This window comes from Onychomys torridus, chromosome 2 (genome assembly GCF_903995425.1).
Source record: "Onychomys torridus chromosome 2, mOncTor1.1, whole genome shotgun sequence".
NCBI lineage: Eukaryota > Metazoa > Chordata > Mammalia > Rodentia > Cricetidae > Onychomys > Onychomys torridus.
The window spans coordinates 116,892,309-116,920,293 of record NC_050444.1 but is presented as its reverse complement, the minus strand read 5'-3'; the positions used below and the strand labels follow the sequence as shown (position 1 = coordinate 116,920,293).

The following is a 27,985-nucleotide window of genomic DNA, read 5'->3' as shown; positions in this document are numbered from 1 at the left end:
GGAACTTGTGGCTTCTGGGATGAGCATTATCCCCTGTGTAAAGAAATTACAATCTAAAACTACTCTCTCTCTCTCTCTCTCTCTCTCTCTCTCTCTCTCTCTCTCTCTCTCTCTCTCTGTGTGTGTGTGTGTGTGTGTGTGTGTGTGTGTATGTGTCCATATTTATATATAAAGTTTAGCTCTCTCCAAACCTGCTTCTCTTTCCTATCCTCTCATCTCTCTGAACTAAATGTCCTCCTGCAAAGTTTAGGGGCAGAAAGTTATTAAGAGCCAAAGTTCTGAGAGGGATGGAATGGAACAGTATCTTCTAGACATGACAGGACCACTGTACTTATGCACTTACAATTGCTATGGCTACCTCCATAAGACCTGCACAAGATCAACCCAGTCAACATTCCAGCATACAGTAGGAAATGGGTTATGAGTTCCTACTGCCAGCTGAGGAACTATTGACAGCTGATGGCTACTAGGAGAGGGAGAGTCAGTTTTCTTTATGAGTATGGTCTCTCATAGGTTGACCAAGCCCCAGTGGCTGGCCTCATACCCATTCATACCCATTCATATGTAGGCAAAACTAGTACTTAGTGAGTTACTTAAAAAGGTGTGGAAGGATGGAAGGTCAGAGGGAGGGAGGAAGCAAAGAAGGAAGAAAGGATAGAAAGAAAGAAAGAAAGAAAGAAAGAAAGAAAGGAAGGAAGGAAGGAAGGAAGGAAGGAAGGAAGGAAGGAAGAAAGAGAAGGAAGGGAGGAAGGAAGAAAAGAAAAAAGGAAGGGACATGAAGTTTGAAGGGCTGTGTCAGGTTAGAGATTCCAGAGGAGGTGGAGGGAGAAACAGAGACGGGTGAAGATGATGAATATACATTGTGTGTTTGTTTGACATCCTCAAAGAATAAAAGTATTATATTAAAGTAAGTATTATCTGTCTTAGTAACTGTTCTATTGCTGTGAAGAGACACCATGACCAAGGCAACTCATAAAAGAAAGAATTTAATTGTGGGCTTGCTTACAGTTTCAAAGAGTTAGCCTATTATCATCATTGCAGGGGTATGGTGGCACTCAGGACACTGAAACAGTCACTGAGAGCTATATCCTGATCTGCTGAGAGAGTCAGAGAAAGAGACAGACTGGAGGGAGCAGGAATCCTGGCATGGGCTTTTGAAATCTCAAAGCTCACCCCCAGCAACCCACTTCTTTCAACAAGGCCACATGTTCTCTAATAAGGCCACACCCCCTAATCCTTCTAATCCTTTCAAATAGTTCCATTCCCTGGTGACTAGGCACTCAAATATATGAGCCTATGGTGGCCATTGTCATTCAAATCACCACACTATTCATAAAAATTGTTGTTTGAGTCCTTGACTTGAGTTTTGTTTAAAAAAAATCTAAAAAAAAAAAAGTTGTTCAGTGAGTTTTGGCATGGGACCAGGACAAAATTTCCAGCACTTTCTAAAATGGCACTAAACAGAATTCTGCCATTTTGTACTATGTATTTAATTAAAGCAGCATCATTAGCACTTGCAATTATTGCATCAAAATCTCAATCAACTGTGAACTGTTGAAGATACTCTACATCCTGCAGCATCAAACATCCAGCCAAGATTGAATTCTTTTTCTAAAAATAAATAAGCTCACCCATCTTGCAAATAGTCTTAAAATAAATTTCTTTACAGTTTCTTATCAGTCAGTGTCTAACTTGTACACATATTCTACCTACTAATACACATAGGGTCAAACCACACTTTCTGGAGTGAAAAGGACTGTGGATAGGGAAAGTTCAAGAGGCCCTGCTCTACACCAGCTGCTGAAAAGTCATGGGACAATCCATCCCAAATGGTTTTTGTGTCTAGGCAAAAGTTTGGGGTTGGGATTTTTTTCTGACTATTTTTGTTTGTTTTTTGATAATGTAGGAAAGAAAGTGCCAATGTCTTTTTAGTGCCATTGGTTCCTATTACCTATAGAATGTGACAACCTTTTAGTTGTTTTTTAACATCTATAAGGCATCACCCACTGTTTGGAGCATTATACACATGGAGTTATTTAAACTTGAAATAATTCTAAGAGCCAGACATGATAGTTACCCTTAGTTTGGCCATAAGGAAGCTAAGGGACAGAAAGGCTGAATAATTGCAACTCTGGACATTGGGAAACATTGGAGGCCCTATTTCCAGCCAACTCAGACCATCTTTCCCCATTCTGTCCATGACTATTACCAGGAATCAGCGTTCTTGTACCTTTTGAGACCATCCAGGCCAGGCAATCCCCACTGGCCCTGTGAAAAAAATGAGCCAACACTAGCTTCTTCCTCTGCGACTAGATGGAGGTCTTGTGCAGGCAGCCAAGGCCCCTTTCCCCGAGACTTAATCAACCTAAAAAGTGAAGTGCTGCAAGGAAAAGGAGGGCCTTCTGGGCTCTCTGGGAGTTGAGGCTCCACTTCCTTCCTGCTGTTCTGTCCTCCTCCTGGCCCTGCCCGTGTTGCTGAGAATTTCACAGGTATTTAATAAACGTGGGTTGATTAAGTAAATGGAAGACTCCAGGGACTTTCAGGCAAACTAGCTCTGGAGACACTCCATTTATTACCAACTGCTTGACAGGACATCACATCCACAGGTCCACAAATCCCTCCCAGCATTTATGGCTTCATTTTCAAGCGCCCGCCCACCTCTCCGCAGGGAGGCAAGGCCAAGAGTTACATTCTGACAGGTGAGAGAGACTGAGATGTGAAATGTTTCCTAGCTCTTTGCCATGGCAACCCAGCCATGGCTTGGAAGCAGGTCACCATCAGGACCAACCTCAGCGTAAGAAGAGGTCCCAGCCAAAGACTCTTCTGTAGAGGAGGGAGGGGTTCCCAACATGAAATAAAATGCTTAGCTAGACACAAAGGGCGGCTGCCAAACACAGTTAGGTCATTGCACCAGCTGAGCTTGTCCTCTGTTCACATTCTCAACCTGCAGCCGCTCTCCCCACACTCCACCATAAATATTCCTGACTCACTATCTCAGAAAATAGTCTTTATCTTAATAAACTCAATGCAAAGTGTAATCGAAATCAAGCTGCGTGTAGTAAGTATCAGATGAAATAGCTGGGAACTTCTGACTACCTATGGCCAGTTACCTGGGAAATGGAACACAGGTCTGGGCAGGCGGAGCAGGAAGTGCCAAAGAGAAAGGCAGGAGGGATGACAGCCACACTGGGGGAGGGAGGAAGCACTATTCACAAGGAAGTGTTGAAACAAGGCCTTGGATGTGGAGAACTTGGTTCCATACCTAAGTACTACCTCTTCCTTCCTGTCACTCACTCTCAGCCTCTATTTGTTCAGCTGTAAAATGGGCCAATGACTATCCACAAGAGAACTGTGAGGGGTGAGTGAAATAAACATTAAAAACATTTAAAAAAAATGGCAGGTGTATTCTACCACCAGAGATTATAATTTAATTGACCCAAGGTACAGTCTCAAAAGGAGCAAAATAACCCCATACAATTAATTCTCTTCAGTAGGTTAATAGAAAGGAGTGCACAGTAAAACAGTCACTATTTTCTAGCCAGAGATTTCAGCCTTGCTTTCTGCTAAGCCTTGAAATTACTTGATTCCACAACAATCTCTAGAAGAATTTCTCACTATGATCTCTACAGTTAAATGAAAAAAAAAAAAATCCAGGGCTAAGGAAAACATGGTGCCTCAAGTCCCACAACAGAATGAAAGCATGTTCCCAGCAGGACTTTGGCTTGAATTCTGTGTGTGAGATGTGTGATGTGTGAGGTACAGAGTGGGTAAGATGCAGCCGAGCATCTCTGGCTGAGTAAAGCTGCTGATGCCCAGAGGACAGACCACTTCAAACAGTCAAGGATGCTCTGCCTGGCCACTCACATTTGCTTGGGACCACAAGTATGATGGATCAAAGGCTGCTGGGGCTGAAGACCTTGGAACATCTCTTGGAGTGGAAGTGTGTCTGTCCACCAGACCAAAGTCAACACATGGTCAACAAGGCATGGAGGGAACACACATCAGAAAACAGAAAAACACACAACATTTTTAAAACTTATGCCCTCAGTAGGTGGGAGAGATGGTGCTTATGTATGCCACCTTCCAAGCCCAGCAAATTCAGACAACTCAAAGGGGCTTAGGAAAGTATGAGTACCTAGAGAAATGCTTTAAGGAGCGGGTTATTTTCACAAGTAGGACAGTTGTATGGAAACAGACTCTTCAGCACTCAGGAAACTTTTCCCTCTTGCTTTTTGTAGTGAAGGTCTGTGCAGAATTACAATAGAATGTTTTGTATCTACTTAGGATCCATAGAGGTGTGAGGAGGAGGGGCTGTGAGGCTCATGCTAATTTCCTTAGGCTCTTCAGGCATGCAACTGTGCTTCATCCTCAGTCCAGCCCTGTGATGTGTGGGGGCTCCTGTCCTGCTTCAGATAAGATTCCCATGTTTCAGAAGTTTTTCCTGGTGGCAGTTATGGGAACTCTTCCTATCAGAATCCTTATGTCTGTGTTGTCAACTTTCCCCACCCAACCTCTGCTTTATACTCTCTTGCCACCAGGAACTCCATCTACTGTCAACTAGTCCAAGGATCACGGATGAAGCCTTCCCACACCAGACTTTAGCCTTCACCTTTAGTGTTTACTTCCTCACTGCCACCCACTAAAATTCACTTGTTCAAATCCTATCTCAGTGTGATGGCATCAGGGTGTGAGGCCTTAAGGGTGGTCAGGTCACACGGGGACAGCCCTTATGAGTGAGATTTGTATCCTCATCATAAGAAAGGGATCCCCTGCCTCACCTACCATAAGAGGACACAGAAGTCAGGTAGATACATGCTAGGATGAGGGACTTCACTAGAACTAGAGGTGGTTGTGTCTTGATCATAGCCTTCCAGATCACAGAACTGTGACAAATGAATGTCTGTCATTTATAAGTCACCCAGTGGTGAAGGAGACTTACAGAAACCCAAACAGACAGTAGACCTTGGTGCTATAATATCCAACTGAGTCTCAATCTCAGCCTCTCTCTCTCTCTCTCTCTCTCTCTCTCTCTCTCTCTCTCCCTCCCTCCAGTATTTTTTTTCTTTTTTTCATGTGTATATGTATGTGGTATCCATGCATGCTTGTGTAAGCATGTTTGCATGGGTGCACATGCATGTGTGCTTGAGTGCACATGGAGGCTTGAGGTTGATCTTGAGACTCTTCCTCAATTGCTCTTCCGGCTTATTCATTGATGCAGGGTCTCTCGATCAAAACCAGAGTTCATCACTATGGGTAGTCCCACTAGCCAGCTTGCTTCAGGATCACCTATCTCTGCCTTCTGAGGCTAGAGGTACAGTGAGCCACCATACCTCCTCTGCAATTTGTGTGGATTCTAGGGATTGATCTCTGGCCCTTACCCTTGCTTGGCAAGTATTTTAACCACGGAGACATGTGTTCAGCATTTTAACCACTGAGACATCTGTTCAGCACCATTGAACATTTTTATATGAGGTAGGGGTATTGTCTTGTTACTTCATGTTTATGAGGTATAGTATTTCATTTAAATTTTAAAATAATAGGAGTACTCAGAAAATACCAGAAGAAACATAGTTAACTCTCAGCCTGATATCTTCATTTTGATACATAATTAAACTCCCAACTGAAAATTCGAACACAGGCTGTGGGCTTGAGAATTGCTCTCCTTGTTTTGGAGAGATGTTGACAGCCTTGTCTCTGACCTTTCCCACCATCTAACTTTAAAATGGGCCTTAACATATGACTGCCCGGTTTTCCTTAGTCTTTCAAATACCAAACTAAAAATAACAAAACCACGAGCTTGTCTTATGGTTCACTATCCCCCACCCGGTAAGAGTCCAACTTGAAAATGGGAGGGGGATCAAAGTTTTAGACTCCTAGGTATAGGTCCTACATGGCAAGCTGAGCTCTGAAAGTGGCACTCTCCTCCCTTATGGTTGAATTATAAAGCTTTGAAAAACGCTGACAGACCTTAACTGGAGCAGGACAGGATGAGTGCTCTGTGTAACGAACCTCTAAATGCCTGGAGATAGCATCTAGAAGGCCAGGCCTGAAATACATTTCGGGTTTGGGCTCTAGGCCAATGTAAACAGAACACATCGTAAGTTAGGCCTGTGCTTTGAGTGCCTTGAACAGGAGGCATGCTTCGGCATCGGCTTGGTGTATAGTCCTCTCCGTGTGTGCCTGTGGCTGGGTCTATGCCATGCGAAGGTCACAGCTGTGCTTTCTCGCCAGAAACCCTGAGCAAGGTACAACCGGGACACATCCAGGGCCTTGCTCAAAGGCAGTCTGTTGTTTTGTTGCCCTGGTCAGTCTGAGGCAGCGGCCTACCCCATCATAATGCATTGTCAAGCAGCTCACAGCTCCAAGTGGAGCCTGGGTGGTTTTCAAAACAAAACTGGGTCGTTCTGGCCAATGAATTTCTATCCCTATGGGGACCACATGGTTAGAGCATCTCAGTTTTCCAGTCCTATCTTGATTGAACAGGACCTGAAGCCCTCCAGTGTCAGTCAATATTCCAACCAGATTCCACAGAGATTGACAATCTACCTTCAGGTTTTCCCAGAATGTAAACTTCTGGGGCCGTGGAAGGGCACGCAGACCAGTTCTCCCACCCTCCTTCCCAACTTGCCTCATATTCTGAAAGAATCTGCTGACTTGGCCATAGCTCAGGTCTCTAGATAAGTGTGTGTCACCTGGATGGTCTCTTTTATCAATGGGGTGGTTCTGCCCTAAAATTTTGAAGCAACTTCTTCAACAATCTGACATTGTCTGCTCTAGAGCTTCTGCCAAAAAAACAAAACAAAACAAAGCAAACATTGGGCAATCTGGAGATAAAAACTAGGAGAGTGGCTGGGGAGCTGGCTCAGCGGCTACTATGATTGCTGTGTAAGCATGAGGATTTGCATAAGATCGGCAGAACCCACAGAAAGGACTGGGCATGGTCACCTGTGTCTGAAACCCCAGTGCTGGGGCGAGGAATCCAAGGATCTAGGGATTTACTGGCTAGCCGGTGCAGCTGAAATAGCAAGCGCCACCCAGTGAGAGACCATCTTAAACTGTAAGGTGGAGAAGCATCCGAGAAAGACTTCTATGTCAGCCTTTGGCCTCCACAGGAGCCTGATAAGGCAAGCGCATGCAAACACGTGTGAACACTCATGCACACATCAAACAAACTACAGCACTAATTACACAGCGGCAAGAGGGAAAAATCAACTAAATGCAGAAAACTGTGAACTTGAGGTCTAATCGGGCCTTTCTCATTATAGTAGCTTAGTCAGACTAACACAAGATTGCTAAGGCAGCTGGGTAAAAGTGTCCCATAGGCAGATGAACATGTTGAGTTAAGAGCCTGTGTTCAATAGTTCTTACCCTGGCTAGAGCCAAACCAGTATGTTTACCATAATGACAGAGTGTGATCTGAGTCATGCAGGGTGGCCAAAGCCCTTGATGGAAGAAACAACCCATTTTATAGGCCAGGAATGTCAAAAAAAGGTCTTCAAAGAAAGCCACCTTTAGCAACTGTGGAGTTTCCATAAGGGAGGCAATACGGGCTATATCCTTCAGCTCCTGACTGAGGAAGGAGGGAGAAAGAATCCAGAGAACTGATAGGAAAGAACAGATCAGGGTGAGCTGAGGTACCAGTGGGAGATCAAGAAGTTGGATGCTAAAGGAGTAGAGAGGGAAGGAGATTGAGACAGGCAAGGTCACTGAGTAATCATAAAACAGTCATTCTCAGCCTGTAGTTTGTGATCCCATTGGGGCTCAAATGACCCTTCCACAGGAGTCATCTAAGACCATTGGGAAACACAGACATTTACATTATGGTTTATAACAGTAGCAAGATTACAGTTACAAAGCAGTGGTGAAAATTTATGGTTGAGAGTCCCCATAACATGAAGAACTGTACTAAAGGGTTACAGCATTAGGAAGGTTGGGAACCACTGTAATAGAGAGACTAAGCAATACTAGGCTTTTTATTAGATAAAGGGTGAGAAAACTGAATTAAATAAAACCTATAAAAATGATGAGAAGAAGGGAAGAGGAATGGAAAGGACCATTTTGTGCTTGTCTAGACTTAGTCCTAGCCTCTGATGCCAGAGTTAGAACTCTGTGAGTGAGTTGATGAAAGAAGCATGTCTTACTTACATTTCTACTGCTGTGAAGACACCATGACCATGGCAAGTCTTATAAAGGAAAACATTTAATTGGGGCTAGCTTATAGTTCAGAGGTTTAGTCCATTATCATCATGGTAGGAAGCATGGCAGCATGTAGGCAGACATGGACCTAAAGAGACAGCTGAGAGTTCTACATCTGGATCAGTGGGCAGCAGGAAGAGAGAACCAGACACCAGGACCAGCTTGAGCATTTGAGACTTCAAAGCCTATCTCTAGTGACACACTTTCTCCAACAAGGCCACACCTACTCCAACAAGGCCACACCTACTCCAACAAGGCCACACCTACTCCAACAAGGCCACACCTACTCCAACAAGGCCACACCTACTCCAACAAGGCCACACCTACTCCAACAAGGCCACACCTACTCCAACAAGGCCACCCCTACTTACGGTCCCACTCCCTGTGACCCCATGAGGAACATTTTCATTCCAACCACCACAAAGCGAGTCAATTGTAGTGTATGTCACTGTTACTAAGGCCTGAAACTAACAGTTGTCTGGAAATGAGGGAGGGCTTCCGACTCAAAACAAGAGCTCCATGCAGCGTGGATGGTGTTTGCTTCCTTCCTATCACCCGTAAGTGGAAAGCAGGCAAATTCACTGACATGCTTTCCATCAAACAAGACATCCCTGCTCTTTTTCTTGTACCACTGAAGCCAAAGTGACTCTGAGCAAGGGAATTCAGGGGCCAGGTTAGACGGGGGTAGGAGCAATTAATCTGGGGACCTTCAGCTGTCAGATACCTGTAATCCACCTCAGAAAGGGCAGGCTTTGGGAGCCCCAGCTGCCCCAGGCCCTAACTGACTGTCCTCTTAGCCCAGTCACCAGACCCTGAATAGTGAAACCTCCAGGGTGACTGGAGCAGCAGCCACAGGAGAGACTCTGAGCATGAAGCATTCAAGACATTGGCCAATGCCCAGAAGAGTCAAGGGAGGCAACATTAATAGATTGTATGTTGTTACCTGACAATAGGTCTCTGAGGCACAATGCCCATTTCAGATTTTGAAGTGAAGTTCATTTTCTAGAACTGTAGATATATTCAAGATATACATTATATTAGATAGGAAGTGAAAGTGAGGAGCCCACACAGTCAGAATGTTCCAGTAGCTCCCAGGAAGCCTGCCTGACACAGAGTCCTTTCTTTACACCCATTGTCTTTGGTTTCCTCAGCTATACCACAAGAGGATAAAACCAAGCTATCTGAAGCTTGTTCTCAACTTCAGCCTTTTCAGGGACCACCGAGTTCATATGAACATCTTTAGGTGCTGTTATGTACTGGAGACAGGAGGCGACCTGTCCTAAGACCTGTGATAGAACGTAACAGGAACTAACAAGGCTGACAGGAAGGTGTGGGCAGATGAAGTGATGGAGACTCAAGGGCTCAAGAGACGCTGGTAACAACTCTGCCTAGGCCTCAGGAGAAAGAGGAACTCAGAACTAGAAAGGTTCTCTGACAAGACCTTCCCTCCGGCTCTGACATCTGATTCTCCATGAATCTGCTTCCATCTCTTCTTGTAGGCCAGCTTTTTTATTTCTCTGAACACATGGGAAATGATCACCATCCCCACCCCTGATTCAATACATACAAGTCACAAATACTAACAGGCTGTAGCTGAGAATGAAGTCCACATTTCCAGAAAAGATCATCCGATTGGTCTCTCCTGGGTCAGGGGCTCTCAGTCTGGCCAATAACTTTCACCAGTGGGACAAGATTATGAAATACAATCACAGCTGCTGGGAGCTTCCCATGGTGACTCAAAGGGGCAGCCACCAGATGGTAGGAGGTGTTATAGGTGGGCAGCCTCCCTGAATAATATTTAATATAGAGTCTAGTAAGACATATTCATGATTTTAATGTGGCCTATTGCTAAGGACTGAAAACTCTCTAACTCTAGCTTGCTCCTCAAACATAATCGATTATTTTCCAAAGCCACTTTAGAAATGGGGGTAATTTCAGGAAAAATAGTTGATTTTCAAACTCCTCAGGGCCCTGTACAGCATTGCAGCTTCTTGGTGTCTGTGGGCTTTATGAGCAATCACAGTCATGCAGGCTCAGGCAAGGTTTGCAGTGAAGAACTTGGCACTCCGTTGGCTAGGGCCTTCTTTTTCTCCATCTTAATCAAAAGATATAAACACATGTCTCCACTGATCTAGATGCCAACGACCAAAGGCTACTGAGGCCCTGAGTGTCATGTTTGAAGTCACTCTATTTGGGGATAGCCCAGTAGGGTCAGCAAATCAAGATGCTTTTAGGTCACCTTACAGAAAGTCAGGTGCCTCGGGGTCAGTGCTATTGATCCAAGAGAAAGCAGCTACTGTTGAAATTTTGACAGTCTTTTAGGGTCTAGTTTTTAATCAGTCTCCTTTTTATCTGTTAAAGAGATTTATTTATTTGTTTATTTGCTAAAAATGTCAGGAAATTTGACTTTCTGATCTATGAATCTTCCAAATAAAAATACCCAGGGAAGCCTCGAGAATGCATTTCTTCCTATTTGTTTCACAGCAAACATCATATTGGTCATTTAACAAGTGCTTGAGGAGAAAGGGAGTAAATAGAAAGCTTGGGAGAAGTCAGGAGACTAAGAGTGTGTGTGTGTGTGTGTGTGTGTGTGTGTGTGTGTGTGTGTGTACCCACGGGAAAGAGAGAGAAAGACTCCACAATTCATTTTCATGACAGAAGCTTTAAGATCTTACAGACGACAAACAGGACACCCACTTTCATATTTTTTTTTCTCCAATCATTCCATCCTGCAAGTTACACTATTCACAAATGAGACATTGAAAAAACACAAATTCTCAAACAGAAGTGTGCACACCACCAGTGGAAAAGCAAACAAAAGCAGCTAATGTACTGTGGCTAAAAAAATTTTCAAACAAAGTGGCAGTAATTTACTGCCCTTGCTCTTAGCGGGACCCCAGGAACATAATCAGAACCCCCAGGACTGATGGGCGAGGGTGATTTACAGTAAGTCTCAGGATAATAAAAGAAAACGAAAAGGCAAGTTGCGCATGAACATGAAAGCTGTATTTCAGCGCTTTCAGCAACCGAATCAAATTTCCAGCCAGAATTTCTGGGTGAAATTTAGAAGTCCCTCAAGAAGTTGACTATGAGCCAACCAGTGTCCATCCCTGGATACTACCCCAGCCATGCAGATGACATCATCAATACTGAGAGTTGACAGTGGTTCAAAAGACACACACTGTGCAATTTAAGTAGCAGCGAAGCAGTGGGGAGATCTGGGTTCAAATCCTGATCATTTCACTTGTCTCCTCAGGCAAATTCTTTCAGATGTTAAGCTCTTGTAGGCTCTGCTGCCTCAGACTGATGTGTGGGTTATATGGCATAAAGTATGTTAAGCACATGGAGGGAGGTTAGCACGGGCTGAGGCAGGCTAGAGGAATGGGAAAACCATGGAGACGAAAGAAGGGAAGAGAGCCTTTTATCCCACAGGATGATTGGAGCCTCTCATCAGCTGAAAAGCAAGAATTCCAACAGAATTCACATTTGCTGCCTACACAGAGTTACTGTCCCTTTTGTACACAGATACTTAATGTTAAAGGAGCAATAACTCAGGCTTAAGGCTGGAATGTACAGGACCCTGAGGAGAACCGTATTCTTTCCCTAGATATCACCTGAGGATCTCACATAAACTGATACCTCCCTGGATCCCTGTGGGCTATACTTTTAACTGATCAGTTGAAATCCTATTAGGTGTCCCTCAGAACTACCAGGTGACCTCAACTAGGTTTCCTAGGAAGCTCTTAAATATAATAACTTCAAATCCCAACCAAATCCTATACAATTACTATAAAACAAAACAAACAAAAACAAACAATGAGCTGCAACAGTCCCTTTGGGAACCTGTGCCCACACTTGGGTATGTCTTATGCCTCTCTTCTTTTAAATATATGTATTTGTGTTCATAGGGTATCATGTCTTTTCTTTTGAGTATCTTTCTCTTGACCTCCATGATTACATTGATAATAACAACTTTTATTCAACTCCTTCTCTGATTCATATGCTGCATGGATGTGAAATGTTTTTCTGCATTAAAGCCACAAATCCTGATTTGAGCTGAGTCAAGGTTCTTAAAAATTGAGGGAAACTCCCCAGGCAAGGAGGGTGACAGTGGGGAGCTGTGCCTCCTGTGTGCCCCCAATGCTGACATTCCTACCATCAATTAATGGAAATATGTCTTCTACGTAAAAAGTAAATAATTTGTTCTGATAAACAAGTTACCAGAGCGAGGGTACCTAAAACGGTTCCTAGTAAATGATAAAGTCTAGGAAGTTCCTGCCATGGTCCTGACCATGTAGTAAAACCCCAGTTAACCTGTGTTTAGACAATGGAGTGACAAAATAAATTTGTGTTCAAAATGTTCAAATCAAGTCAGAGTTAGAAATTCTAAAAATTCTTTCCAAATGCCCTGTCTGTGTCCAGGTAAACAAGTAAAAATGTTAGGCATTGATTTAAAATGTTTACACTGGGTCTTGTTTGACTTTGAGAATGCCATTCTTAGGTTCTAGAAGTAACCTTGTTAACTACAGCTATATAACTTTAGGGCTGAGTTTATTCATTTATAAAATGGTGCTAAGGAGGTCAGCCATGCTTTTCTCCATATTTTGCAATAACAAGTGTGAGATCATTTTGAAAACAAACAAACAAACAAAAACACAAGACAACTAAAAAATCAGCTTTGTTATTAGTCTGCTTCAGGGCACCCAGGGCCTTAATGGGGAGGTAGGTAGAAAGGGCATTGGAGATTCCAAATTCCGTGAAGGAAACTGTACGCTCTTCTTACTGTGATCAAAACTCACAACAGCATCTTACTTGCAACCATTGAAAGAAAACAGTTCTGTGGCATCAAGTAGATTCACAGTACTCTGTGGCATCATGGTACTCTGTGGCCATCACAGAACTGTGGGTATCAACACTGTGGCATCACAGTACTCTTCAGGTATCACAACACTCTACAGCATCATCTCACTCTGAGGTCATCACAATACTATGCTGCATCAAAGCACTCTGTTACATCACAGCCCTCTACAGCATCATGCTACAACAACAGCACTCTGTAGCAAAAGCACCATGTGTCATCACAGCACTGTGCAGCCACAGCACTCTGCTGCAACAGTATTCTGCCACAACTGCACTCTGTGGCATCACAGTACTCTACTAGCATCATAGTACTCTACTAGCATCATAGTACTCTGGTCATCACAGTACGCTATGGTCATCACAGTACTTTACAGTCATCAAAGTACTCTACAGTCATCACAGTACTTTACAGCATCACAGTACTCTGCAATATCATAGTACTCTATAGTCATAACAGTACTCTATGGTCATCACAGTACTCTACCAGCATCACAGTACTCTACACCAGCCACATATAGACATTTTTCATACTCTTAAACTAAAACCCCTCACTCAGAAATTGTTTTCCTCTTTCCCTTCCTTTCAGCTCATGGAAACGACCTGTCTATTTTCCCTTACTATGATTTTGAACTTTCTAGGTTCCATTGAAAGCATAAATTTTAAACTATGGAAAGATGAGGACTGGAGAGATAGATGAGCAGTTCAGAGCACTTGTTGCTCTTCTAGAGGACCCAGATTCTATTTCACGTACCCATTTCCTGCAGTTCACAACTGCTTGTGACTTCTGCTCTAGGGAACCCATACTCATGGGCACATATACCCTCCCCACAACTAAAAACAGAAAATTTTACTATGGATAAATGATAGCACCATATAGAGTAAGATTTTCAAATAAAATCCATTTGATTTTTTGTTCATCCTTATTTTTAAAATTGAGAGCAAAGACAATGGCAGCTAGCTGAGAATTTCACCTTGAGATTTCCAAAGGACTGTTGTGGTTGATATATTGGATACCCTAATAAACTTATCTGGGGGTCAGAGAACAGAACAGTCATTAGATTAGACATAGAGACCAGAAAATGGTGGCACACACACCTTTAATCCTCTCACTTGGGAGGCAGAGTTAGTCTGGATCTCTGTGAGTTCAAGGCCACACTGGGAACAGAGCCAGGCATGGTGGCACACACCTTTAATCCTAGCACTTGAGATCTCATGTCTTTGCTTGGGAAAAACACACTCTTTTAATCCCAGGAAGTAATGGCAGGAAGCAGAAAGGTATATAAAGCCTGAGGACCAGGAACTAGGCTTTTAGCAGCAGTTCAGCTGAGATCCATCCCAGTGAGGACTCAGAAGCATTCAGTCTGAGGATTCATGGAAATAGGATCGGGTGAACAGTTGTTGAGGTGAGGTTGTGGATTGTTCTGCTTCTCTGATCTTTCAGAATTCACTCCAATATCTGGCTCCAGGTTTTTTTTATTAATAAGACCGTTTAGCGATTCATCTTACAGACTGTGGCCAATTAATGCTGCCTTGATATTCTCCCCTGAAACCTGATGGATTAGTCCTTAGCCCTGAGAATCTGTGCAGTTAGGACTGATACGCTCCTACTTCTGCCACAAAAATTCTGGTTGTGTGGTTCATTCTTCGTTCTGGGTCATGTCTGTTAAACACAGCATCAAGCTCATATGCACATTTTGATGACATTTCTACCTGCCATAAAAATATCACTCCCTACCCAAGTCTCACTCAGAAACAACATATTTTGCATAATAAAAATATGAGTGAAGAAGCATGTCTATTATTCCTAGAAAAGAAGACAGGAGGAAAGGGGAAAAAAGGATTCCTTTTGAATGTAGTTGATTCTGTACTGTCGTCTCTTATCTAACAAGGGGGGAGGAATTCAAGAGTAGAGAAGAATTAGATAGCATAGATCTGGATGTTACCCATATCACCAGCACCACATACATGGATAGAGCCTTATGCTCAAATTCAAGGCTTCATAATGGATGATAGGAACACTGAGCTAAGCCATTTGGATTGTGAGACAGAGATTCATGGCCATTCTAAATTTATCTATGATGTAATATGAAAACTTACATAAGCTCAGATGTAAGGCCCAGTTCTGTTAACTAAAACTAATGTAGCCAAATATGAGATACTATAGACCAAGAGGGTTACATATTAGGATGGGACAACCATCCTTCACATCTTTAGACTTTCCAACTGGGATGCATTTACATGAGCAAACACTTCTGGGATGATAAGAGCCGTGCTCTGGGAAGAGCACGATGGCCCACATTCTTATGGGGGAGACACTTTCACACATGAATCACCCAAGGAAAATGGCAGCTGCTTCAGGATGTTGGCTGCCTGCCCCGGGAGCTGACGCTGACGGAGTCTACAGGGACCCACCTTCAGCATGGAATGTCATCAGGATAGTGAAGCTAAGTACCCCATCCCTCTGACTTTCAGAGTCAGTGACAACTCTGGTATATTTTCTTTCTCTTCCCAGACAGCTCAGACTTTGCTTGAAAAACACTGCTCCTATTGTCCAAAACCAAGTCAATTTTTATTAGAAAAGACATTCCCAAAGCAGTGCCCTCCAGACAGTCTTATACATATGACAGGAAAACAATGCATGAAATGATTTAATGATAATTTGTAATCATCTCAGTAAGAGTTTTATAATAAATCTTTTTCATAAAATGATGGAAAAGGGAGGATTTATGAGTCTGTTTCCATTAAGCTCATGTCAAGGACATGTCAAGAATTCCCAAGGTATACAATTTTTAAAAGTGGAAGAAAACTGCAAAATTAGCCAAAGAATGTCCCCAGCTCTGGTCTAGATTTTAAATGTCCTCCAAAGGTCATGCGTTAAAGGCTTGGTCCCAGCCTGCGGTGTTACTCAGAGATGATTAAATCTCTAAAGGGAATGGCCTAATGGGTTGATCTTAGGTCACTGAGGCATGGCTTTGAGTGGGTATTAGGAGCCCAGGCCCTACCCCTCTGAAGGGAGATGCTTGGCTTTACTATGCCCCCCTTATCTATGATCTGCCTAACCACAGACCCAAAAGCAGTGGAACAAAATACACTGTCCCTATTCAGTAGTCAACTTGGCACAACCTATCACCTAGGAGAAAGAGTCCCAATGAGGGATTGCTTATATTGGATTGGTCTGTGAAGAGGTCTATGGAATGTTTTAAGTTAACTGATGTGAGAATACCAAATCCACTTGTGGGCAGCACCATTCCCTAGGCAGAGGATTCTGAACTGTATGAGCTGAGAAACTGAGCTGACTACAAGCAGGCAACTGAGGATGGGTGTTTTCTTTCTTTGTTCTTAACTATGAATGTGATGTCTCAAGCTCCTGATGTTGTGACTTCCCTCTAGTAATGTACTATAACCTGGAATTGTGAGCTAAAATAAAGCCCTTGTCTCTAAGCTGCTTTTGGTTAGGGTATTTTATCATAGCAGAAGAAATGAAACAGAGATGTTTAGTCTGTAAGCCCTAGATTCCTGGTAACAAGTAGAAATAGATCATTTGCATAAGGTACTATTTACGTTGTCTGGTGTGTGGAAACTACCCTATAATCATTAGGAATTATTGCTATATTTTATTATTATGTTGTTATAATCAATGTCAATAACAAAGCTGATTCTGTGGTAAAACATAAGAGCAATACACGCTGTTTGATGATGTAAATACTTCTTATAAGCCTCTTCTAACTGAGAGATTGCATACATTCTTCCTTTTCACATTCTGGGATGGCAATTATGTCTCTTAGAATGACCAGAGCAGAAAAGGAGCTAGCTTTTAGACTTAAGGATAAAAAAGATAGGTGATGGAATTTGCCTGTGTGCCTAAAGCCAGAAAGCCACAGAGGCCAGGCATGTCTTAAGGGTGTTCCTGAATGGAGGCCTGATAGAGAGGCCATTGCATGAAGCTGTGAAGTTGAAGCCTGGATTGCCTTGGAGAACCCAGTATGTTAGGGATGCCAGGGTCCTGAGATACCTGTGGAGGAGAGCTGCTAACAGGGAGTGGAACCAGCCCAAGAGAAAGAAGCGGTTTTCAGTCAACAAAGTTGAAAGGAGTTGGAGATCTGAAGAGTGTTTTGACATGAGACATGGAGATGCAGAGTTTGGAGTTTGCCCAACTGGTCTTTGATCTTGCTTTGATCATACTTTGGTCCAGTATGTCCTCACTATGCTCCTTTCCCTGCATTTTGGAATGGTAATGCATATCTTGTGCCATTATATATTGGAAGTATGAGATCTGCTTTTTGATTTTGATTTTTACAGGTGATTACAGTTAAGAGATTGCATGAGTCTCAGAAGAGACTTTGAACTTTGAACTTTTAAACATTGCTGAGACAGTGATAGATTACGAGGACTTTCAAAGTTGGACTAAATGAATTTTGCATTATGATATTGTTACAAGCTTGTGGGGGCCAGAGAGTGGAATGTGGTAGTTTGAATGTAATTGCCCCCCATGATTTCATAGGAAGTGACATTATTAGGAGGTGTGGCTTTGTTGGAATGGGTATGGCCTTGTTGGAGAAAGAGTTTCACTGTGAGGGCAGGCTTTGTGGTCTTCTATGCTGCAGATATAGCCCAGTGTCTCAGTCAACTTCCTGTTGCCTGAAAGATGTAGGACTCACAGCTACCTCTCTAGTACCATGTCTGCCTGCAGGCCACCCTGGTCCCTGTCATGATGATAATGGACTGAACCTCTCAAATGGTAAGCTGCCACCACAATTAAATGTGTTCTTTGTAAAGAGTTGCTATGGTCATGGTGTCTTTTCACAGCAATAGAAACCCAAACTAAGGCATGTACCCACTTAGTTTCTTTCTCTTACTAGACTTTTAGCATCTTAGAGAGGAATGCATATTATTAATTTTGTTATCCAGTGCTTACTATCACAAATAAGCCAGAGAGTAAGTGGCTGATACTACCTCTGGTGGTATTAACACAGTAAGGAGCATGCAAGGAAACAACAGACGCATGTGGGATAACATAAGGGGAAAAATAGGAAAAATAAGATGCCAAATTTGGTCTGTAGATTCTTTAAAAACAAGATCTGAACTACTTAAAACTATAAAAGAGGTGGTTGACCACACTAGCTGTGTCACGCTGTTATTTTGAACAGGGTTCAGTCTACATCCTTTTCCTGCTTTTAAAAAAAAAAAATCACACAAATTCCTTAGGACCAGACTAACATAATATACAAAGTTATAAATATACTAAATCACATAACTCCTATAATAAATCTAATGAACCAGAATATAATAGAAACAGCGTACAGTGGATACTGAGGCACAACATTCTGGCTTTGCTTTGAATGAGCTGAGTTACTTTTCTCTGACTTGTTTTCCTATCCATAATATGGACACAACCCTGTCTACCCAGGGTCTTGATGGGAGTCAGCAGGAACCATTCGGAAAGTGTTAGCATAGCATCTAGCATCCCCAGAGTGGGGACTTTGAGGTTTTTACCAACCGTTTTACCTCTGTGTGGTCCTGATATACAGTTAGTACATATAACTACTGAGTGAATGAGTGGATATAATTTTGGGGAGTAAGATTGAAGTTAAAGTACTGGAAAAGGTACTTTAGAAGAACCCCTCCTTCCGAATCCAGAAGATAATCAAAGGTCACCAACAAGACATCCTTACAAGTCAGTCTGAACTCTATACTAGCATATCCCAGAGGCCGAAGATGGTCAGGTGTAACTTAGGACCCATAAAAATGGACTCATTTGCAAAAAAAATGGTGAGAGTGAATCAGCTTTCCTTGTAACAACTGGAAGCAGAGCCAAGACCCCCTGAGACATGCGGGGGCCTGGACGTCCTACTCTGCTCAGAAAACAAGGCTATGGGTAGTTTTTCCGAGTATGTGAGTGATATCGAAGCAGAGCTCTTGGCGAGAGCTGTTCTGAAACAACATTGCCCAGAATGAAGGGTAATTAGGGAGTTCCTCACAGCCCTCCAGGAAATCTGGCCTGGCGCAGGAATGCCAAATTTTTCAACCTTGTCTGAAGAAATCCTCCCACACCCCACTGCCTCTTGATGATGTCTGTAATGGGTTGCAGAGCTCGCATATGGGGAAGCATTACTGCCTTCTTTTGTGGGTCTCTAGCCTCAGAGATTTGCTTCATGGTGGACCAACTTCCACAAGCTCTGGAGGGCTGAGACACAGTTTGAAGCATTCAAACTCACAGGAGTAGACCAGAGAGGATACACGGCTGACCTTACCTCTGCTGGCTTTTACTTGGGCCTACCAAGGAGCATGCAAGAATTGTTTGTTTGTTTGTTTCCAGAATAAAATCTTGTGACTTTATACTCCTCCTTTGTAACACTTATCACTGTTGGATTGAAATGATTTTGAGTACATCTCTGAAGGTGAAAGTAATTGTTTAAAGTTTCTCCCACTGAACTGAAGGATGTCTATGTTAATTACTTTCCTCATCTCTATGGTATCAGAATGAAGCACTTCCTTAGGAGAGGAGGGATTTATTTAGGCTCATGGTTGTTGGAGCCCTCTTGGAGAGATGGGAAGAAAAGGCACAGCAGGGGTGGAGACATGTCAATCAGGAAAGAGAGACCTGGGTGAGAAATGACTTAACACCCAGAAGGCTGCTGGTGATTCACTTAGTCCTCTAGTTTGGCTCCACCTTTTAAAGTTTCCACCACCTTCCAATATGGTGCCACCAGCTGGCAACCCAAGAGCCCATGGGGTATTTCATACTCCAACCATTAACACCATCCAAAGACGAAACTGCTTTGGTCTTGTTCGTGACTCCTCCTTGAACTTTCGGTCTCCAGCACCCATCTTACCTGCAGCATACACTCAGGACATCTCTTCCATTAAACAAATCTAAGGAATGTTTATTATAAAGTTGTATTTGATTTGAGACCACATAATCTGTTATTAACAGATTGGATTTGAACTTCGGGTTCACTCTCTGGTGACTTTGGGCAATTCGCCTGAGTCTGTTTATTATTCACCTGACATTACTGTGACAAATTATCCTCAGCTTGAAGGCTCAAAACAATGAAAACATCATCTATCCTGCTTCTGGAGTTAGATATTCAAAGTCTCGTGGGAGGGAGCTTCCTCTGGGGTGTGAGGTAGAACCCATTCCTTCCTTCTCCCAGTTTCTGGAGGCTACTCTAATACCTTTTGCTTCCTCATTCTGATTTAACTCATCCACTTAATCATTGCAACTACTGAGCTACTAGGACTTGAAAGTGTGATTCCTGGTCCAGAGGTGTGGAACTCTGAGCCCTCCCAAAGCCACTTGTACAGTGAGCTTCCTGCCTGGCTCTGCCCCTAGAAGGGGGAATTCATGACAGCTTTACTTGAAATGAAGATGTTCAACAAAGACCCTCTCCAGAGAGGTGAAGGACCTAGAGGAGAAGAACATACAGGAATAGAGGCATAGCCTAGCAAGAGACAAGGAGCACATGGGAACACTGACTGACGTGGAAGGTAAAGTCAAAAAAGCTTTATAGGAACTAGTGATGCCTGACCTGGGCCTTTATTGACAGCAAAGGCTGGGTGGGGGTAGGGGGGGCAGATTCTCACCAGAGAAAACAGCAAATTGTGGCAAAGGCCTGAAACAGGGTGGGGGGGGGGGGCAGCGAAAAGCTTGGTGCTACAGTAGCATAACCAAGGTAGAAGAGAGGAATAGAGGAGCTAAGGCAGGATCCAGGTGGCTGTCTCTCCTCCCATGCCCTTTACCAAGTGGCCTCTGCACCTAAAAGTCCCATAGGCCTTTATTTAGATCGATCAAGACCACAAATCCATGGCTGCCTGTGACCCCTATAAGAAGCACAATCCTGGTCCACAGCTTTCCAGATGGAGTTTAAGGCCAAACTCCCAAGCTACTACCAAAATGGATCCACCAGGAGAATCCCTCACAACTTCAGAAAGAAGCAGGCTTGAATCCACCCATGGAACCTGCAGGCAATGAGAAACCCTGGGACAGTCAGGAAACCTGTTCTCTGTGATTTGTGAGTATTTATTGGTCGAAAATGTGACTTGTCTTGGCTAGAAATGATTGAAAATGATACCAAAGGAGTAGGGTACCAGAGACTCGTGGCAGGGGGGGAGGCAAAAATCTCTTTCAACTGTAAGTGGTGAACGAGCACGTCTACACACACTACCAAGCTGTTGGACTGCTCTTTCTGCTGAGGACTGGGTTTTGTTTTGTTTTGATTTATTGATTTATTGATTGATTGATTGATTGATTGATTGATTTATGGAAGTTGGCTACCTTCTGAGCACCCTACTGGCCTCCTCCTGCTCAGCTGAGTGTCCCTTAAGAGCTGCAGACAAGGAGCTTAGGTGTGAGGCACTAAAGCTGCAGGGACAAGCAAGGGCACCTAATGGCAGTCCTCTCCTGTGAGTAGCTTTAAAGGATTAAGATGGACCACGAGGGCCATTAACCCCTCTGTTTTCTGACAGAATTCCATAGGCCACATTTTGGAGAATCTGTTTGCAAAACTGAATGGGTTTGTTGAGTAGAAAGGACCAGCAAAAGTCTCAGAGAAAGCTGCTACTGGCGGGCAGCTGCTTCTAGGCCAGTGATGATTCTTTAATAGGGGTTGCCTTAAAACAATTCAGCTAGACAGACAAAGAGCAAGTGCAAGCAGACCCTGGGGAGAAGAAAGAGAAGTACAAGCTGCCCTCCAACAGCAAAGAGCTTGGCTTTTCAGAGGTGATGAAGGAAGGCAGTATGTTCAGTGCAGAGCTAGCACAAGGCACAGGGCAAGATGAAACTCAAAATAAAAACACAGTGGCTAGATCACTAAGTCGCTGTGCATGGACCAACTATTACCCCCAAGCTAAGATGCTCTGGTTTGTTCTATGGTTCCATTGCTGGCCTCTGTGTAAACATGAGTAGATGTTGCTAAGGCTCAAACGGCTCAACTTGGGACACTTAAATGCAATGTGGCAATCCCCGGGATTTGATGAGAAAGTCCTTCAGTTAGATGCCAGTATTGAAGACAGAACACAAAATGGAGTAAGCTCTCCAAGACCCAAGTTCCCGAAGGACTGTTAGCATGCTAAGTGTCAAGGCACCTTGTCACCTTTAACCCCTGCCATTGTCCCAAATTTATATAATTTGGAGTACAATACAATGACTCTGCCTCCTCATTTGGTCTAGCTGATAATGGATCTCCAAGCTATAGGTCACCTGATGCAATTAACACAGACTACTTGTGTGTCAAGGATGAATTGAGACACAAGAGGTGGCAACTACCCCTGAACTAGGGACTTGCCATGGCTCTTGATGATGAAGCTCTGGGTTAAGGTGCCAAGTCAAGGTCTGTATATTGTAATGTGCACGTAGCCAGCCTAGCTCTGCAAAGACAGACATGCCACAGGTGTTCTTCTTGGCCAAGAAAACAGCCTTAGACAAAAGGAAGCCAGGGCTCATGGTAAAGTCCAGAGCTCATACTAGTCAGAACCAGTGTCTCTATAACGTATAAAGTTCCAAGCTGGGAAAGAAAGCCAGATCTCCATTAAACAATACTCCCAAACCCATTTGTGACCACAGAGAACTACTTAGAGTTGGAGGTGGGCCTTATAATTTCTTGCAGCCATAGGGCCCCTTCCTTTCTGCTCCCTACAGGTGCCATTTCCAGTCATTTTTCTCCAAAAGAAACATCTGGCTTCTGTAAAGAATCTCTGAGGCCTCCTGTCATTGAGCCTATGAATGGCATGGGGCTCTCAACACATTTACTCCAACACTCCATGTTGGTCTTGAGGTGAGCCCCTGAACACTAATTCACTTTAGATGGTATTTCCTTCTGAAGCAGTCATTTTCTGAAACCATCCCCAAGAGCTGGCAGTAGCAGCTTTCAAGGTGAGGCTGTGGAGGCCAGGTGGAATGGATGGGTGAGAAGGAAGGCACTGTAGTGTACCCAGCAGGGGCTTTGCTTTCACTGCTTCTTCCTGTGGCTGCAGGGAGAAAGTGTACTCAGCTGGCTTGCTGGGCAGAAAGGCCTGGAGACCATGGCTGGGATCCTGGCGCCACCCTAAGAATCACACGTACTTCCCCTATGCCCATAGGGCCTTCAGCCTATCTCATCACTGATCTTCACTAAAGCACCGAGTACTATCTTAATTTCTAAAACCCGGTCATTCCTCCTTTTGTGGGCCAGGCTGACAGTGGATTTTGTTTTTATCTCCACCAGCTTGCCTTTAGGCTTAGGATAAATGCTCTACTGGCCATAGCTCCATCTCTGAAAGTAACCCAAGGGCTTTAATTATACATTTTAGTAGCGCTATGTGCAATGAAAGCTCCAAGTTCATGGAACAGGGAATAGGATCCCTTTCCTGACTCATCTATGGATCCTAAGTTTTCAAATACTACCCAGGAAAGAAATCAATAAAGATTTAAGCAATGAATAAGTAAGTGGATTACTTAGGCAGTTCTCTTTCCGATTCTAAATGAGAATTATAGGCTAGTCTCCATTAATCATATAGCAAAACATGACGTAAGAATCACTAGAAAGTTCCCATGTTTTCTGGAAGGCTCTTCTGAACAAACAAAAGACCCTGGGTGGTTTTTGACCCACTCACTGCTCACAGGCTCACCACTATACCGCTTACTTCTCAAAAGGCAACTATTATTACAAACAGTGCTGGTGAGGAGATTGCAAGCCTAGCAGGCTGAGTTCTCGCCCAGCAGCCTCGTGGCCTGTCTCATCCATGCAGACTTCTTGTTATGGAGAATGGGAGGCTGATGATTTACATGTAGTAGATCATGGTGTGGTGAGGCTGTTGGTGCCACAAGGAGCTTGCATAGCGAGTTCACACATTGAAAGCATCTGCCACAGCATCTGCTACAGGACAGGCACTAAGGAAATGTCTGGTGGCCTTTATCTCCTCTTCCCATGAAAAGCATCCCTTAAACATACATTAGAAATCTACTGCCTCCTAGGTCTTGTACTGGTACATGCTATGAAGAGGAATAATGGATAATACCATTTAAAAAAAATCTAGATTCAACTCAATGCTAGAAAAAATTATGAGATTTTCCCTCTCTCTCTCTCTCTCTCTCTCTCTCTCTCTCTCTCTCTCTCTCTCTCTCTCTCCTGCTGGCATTCCGAGATGCCTATAAAGTCCCACCAGTCGAATTGTGACATCTATTGTGTTCTTCTATGATGCACTCTCTCTTCAGTCAGGAAACACGTTCTCAGTGAGGATTTTACTGACAGGAGAGTTGATCGCAAAAGGAAACTCTGGAGGTGACTTTTGAGCTGTTAATGGTTTGAACAGGTTCATGTGTTTGAATGCTTGGTTCCTAGCTGGTGGCACTGTTTGGGGGAGGCTGTGGAACCTTTAGGAGGCAGGATGCAGCAGTAGTGGGTCTCTGAGGAGTGGCCTTTCAGGTTATTGCCAGTCCAAGTTCCAGCCTGACTTCTCTGTCCCCGGGTCTACAAGCAGCCTCACAACTGCACTGCTGCAGCTGTGAGCCACCACGAACTTGGCCATGCCTTCCCCGCCATGATCGACTACATCCTCACAAACTGCGAGCCTGGACAAAGCCCTCCCCTCCCCTTCAGATATTTTATCGTGGTGATAAGGATGCAAACTCCTTTTACACTGCAGCCCCAGAACTCAAAACCACACCTAAGCTGAAGAAGAAACTCAGTAAGCTGTTGGACATGAGTATTTGTACACTGGAAGTATCAAAATATCCTCTTGCATTGCATGGTGTTTTCATCATTTATTCACATTTATTTGGGGATTTAACATGGTCCAGAGTTTGTGCCTTTGCCTCACCAAATAACAAGATAGACTCGTAGAAATATCTTAGGGGAAGATGGGTGTTAAAAGTGCCAAGTTAGTTAAGAGAAGAGTATATGTAAAAAAATCAGTTTCTGGATCCTAATTCTACAAATAGTACCCAGAGAAGGAGTTAATAAGAATTTAAGCAATGTACCTCTGGGTGAATGAGTGAGTGAATGAATGAATGAAGAGATGGAAGTTTCAAGGAGAGAGAGAGTACTTCCCACAAGGGACTGAAGAAGGCTGTGAATGCCATCGAGCTTGTGTTCAGTCTTGAAAGAGAAAGAATTAGCTCCTCACAGAAGGTGGAGGGTGGGTATTAACAAAGAAAAAAAAAAGAAGAGGACAAGCCAGATTGAGAAACAGGAACTACCGGAAGAACCAGGAATCCAGTTAGAGACACAGAGACAAGACAAAGGGGACAAAAGAGAAATGAGGCTCAAGGCAGACAGAGCCAGACACCTGGGCTTTGCTGTGCCCAGGCCATAGGATCTCCTTAGACCAGCCAAAGCACATGGCAGGCCTTAATTAATGCAAAGCCACAACTCCACGGTGGGAACATGCTTCCCACGTGCACATAGGAAGCTGCTGTCTGCACACACAGGCAATTACAAGCATCCTGAATGCTGGGTCCTGAACCCCACAAGCACATCAAATGCTTGTCCAGAAAGGTCACCCAGCCAACGGCTCTCATCAGTCCTGGCTTAGGCTGGATCAAATCCCCCAAACAAGATGCACTAGATGCAGAGGCAGGAAGGTCAGGAATGGCCCTGCTTCACATCTTGAAGCATTTTAACCATGTGGAACATGTTAGAGGAAGAAGAGAAAAAGAAAAGAAAAGGAAAACCAAAAAAAAAAAAAAAAGACTTCTTCAAAAATAATTCCAAATAATTAAATGTTAAGTCATCAAAATGTGAGCTGAGCTGGGGGTTTATTTCAGCCCCCTCCTCTTAATGATGTAGACAGAGGTTCATTTGAAGGAAGAGCAGGCCAAGGCCAAGGCTTATGGGCGAGCTTTGTCTCCCTCCCCCGCCCCCGCTCGCGTTTCCCCTCTGTGTACCTTTGTCGATTTCACTTGAAATGTTCCAGGATGAGGTAGGCACCAGCTCAGCAGTGACTGACAACTCTGTTTCTGGAACGAGAAAGAAGGGAGGGGGGGGCAGGGCATTAGTTAATAAGGTCACTTCTGGGCTAGTAGAAGTATTCCATCCTCAGGGACAGACTGTCAAGGTACTATGGCTTAGTATACACGAGGCAGCTCCAGTGGCCAGCAGCAGCCCGCATCTCAGAATCCCCCCAAGCCAGCCAAGCTGCAGGCTAGACCTTTAACATTCCACCCTGAGGGTTAAAAGGGAAAGGACAGAAAACCTGGCAGAGACAACCACATTATATCAAAATAGTCTTGCCAAAGACCCAGCGTTGGACTAACGCACTCCAAAGTCCTATGAGGGGACAAATGGACAGCATTGTCCTGCTCGCTGCTTTCCTCTGCTGAGTTTAATGACTGACTCTCGACACTGGCTCTTCAAGTCAAGGCAAATGACAGCTCAGCATTTGAATGCCCACAGACATTTGTGGTGACCACATTTACACAGTTATTTTCAAAGCCTCCGTGATTTAAAGCAAATATGCAAATCAACCATCTGAAGGACATAATGTGCTACGAAGATTTAAAAACTTTTCAATAATAGACTGTGCTACACATAGGATGGTTTTGTTGTTTCTGAAAAGTCAAGCCATGGCATCATTTTACTATCGTATTTTAAATAGGGTTGTTGCAACTTCCCCTTGGGCTATATACAAATAACATACATACAGTATTACAGAACATTAGTGCTGGGTAGGATCTGAGGGGGACCAAGGTCATCAGATACTGCACATATGATGTCACCCCATCTTCAATAGCTTGCAAACATCATGAATCTATTATGATTCTTTTTGCCTATTAAGCTTGGCATCTGCACTACAGTCTTCTCAAGATAGGGTATTTTAAGTAGCCACTAAAAACAGGTCTGAATTGGAAAGGAAGCCGAACTTTAATAAGTAGAAAATCTAGAACATAGTGCCTGACTCCACAAGCCTCCCAATGGCCTTGGCTGCCTAGTACCAAAGGCTATGAGACCCATTTTATCTCTGGATTTTACTTTTTCAGAAATATCACTTTCACTATTTCCTTATTTACTGTTGGGCATCCACCCATGGCTAGAGATGACACACATCCTTGCCCTTTTTGCCAGGGCCTAATGTGTGCCCACGGAAACCTTGCAAAGATCACTTCCAATCTGTCTGCTTACTACACACTGCAGAAACACATGGGCTACTTAGCAGACTGGTTTCCCTGTCCTAGAACATATGGGGAGGAAAAGAGACACATGCCACACACCCTGCCCGTGGTCCTGGTCTGCTCCTTTACCCTGAGTCTAGATTATTTAAGGGGAACCGAAGTCAGATGATCAGTATATCTAACAGCATGTTAAACAATGAACTACGATATCCCAAAGAAACATGGACCCAAGTAGAAAATCGCTTATCATGAATCCAGAGGGAGGTGGTCCTTCTCCTAACTTCTGCCCAAGGATGGGCATCTTGTGCAGGGGCATATACCAGAAAGCGTTAATGCACATTAAGTCTCCACTGTACCCTGACTAACTTTGCTTTGAGTGTGTGTGTGTGTGTGTGTGTGTGTGTGTGTGTTTTGAATATCTACTATTATCTGTGGAAGGAGAATCACTGACTTCATGTAAAATATTCAGCCTCTCTTTTTTTAAATGACACTAAAATTACCCTTTAAAAGTATCACTGTTCAGGGCTGGGAGATCCACCCAGTGATTAACAGTTCTTGCAGCACACCTGAGTTTGGTTCCTAACATGCACACTGGGTGCCCTGTCACTCTGGCTCCAGGTGTTCAGTACCCTCTTCTGGCCTCCATGGATACTGTCACACAAGTAGCACATGTACACATGCTTTCTCTCTCTCTCTCTCTCTCTCTCTCTCTCTCTCTCTCTCTCTCACACACACACACACACACACACACACACACACACTCAAAAAATAGTGAAAACCAGTCTTACAGACAATATGTCTCACACAGTCATGATTTATATTTTTAAAATATGTTTTAGTTAT

The 27,985-nt window shown here is 43.6% G+C and overlaps 1 protein-coding gene across 1 annotated transcript in view; it reads right to left on the bottom strand.

Annotated features, from left to right (window-relative positions):
- Ror1 (receptor tyrosine kinase like orphan receptor 1) overlaps positions 1-27,985 on the bottom strand; it is a 353,310-nt gene that overhangs the window by 119,734 nt on the left and 205,591 nt on the right. The window contains exon 2 of the mRNA XM_036177333.1: positions 25,919-25,990. Within this exon, the coding sequence (XP_036033226.1) occupies positions 25,919-25,990 (72 nt within the window). The remainder of the gene's footprint in view (positions 1-25,918; positions 25,991-27,985) is intronic.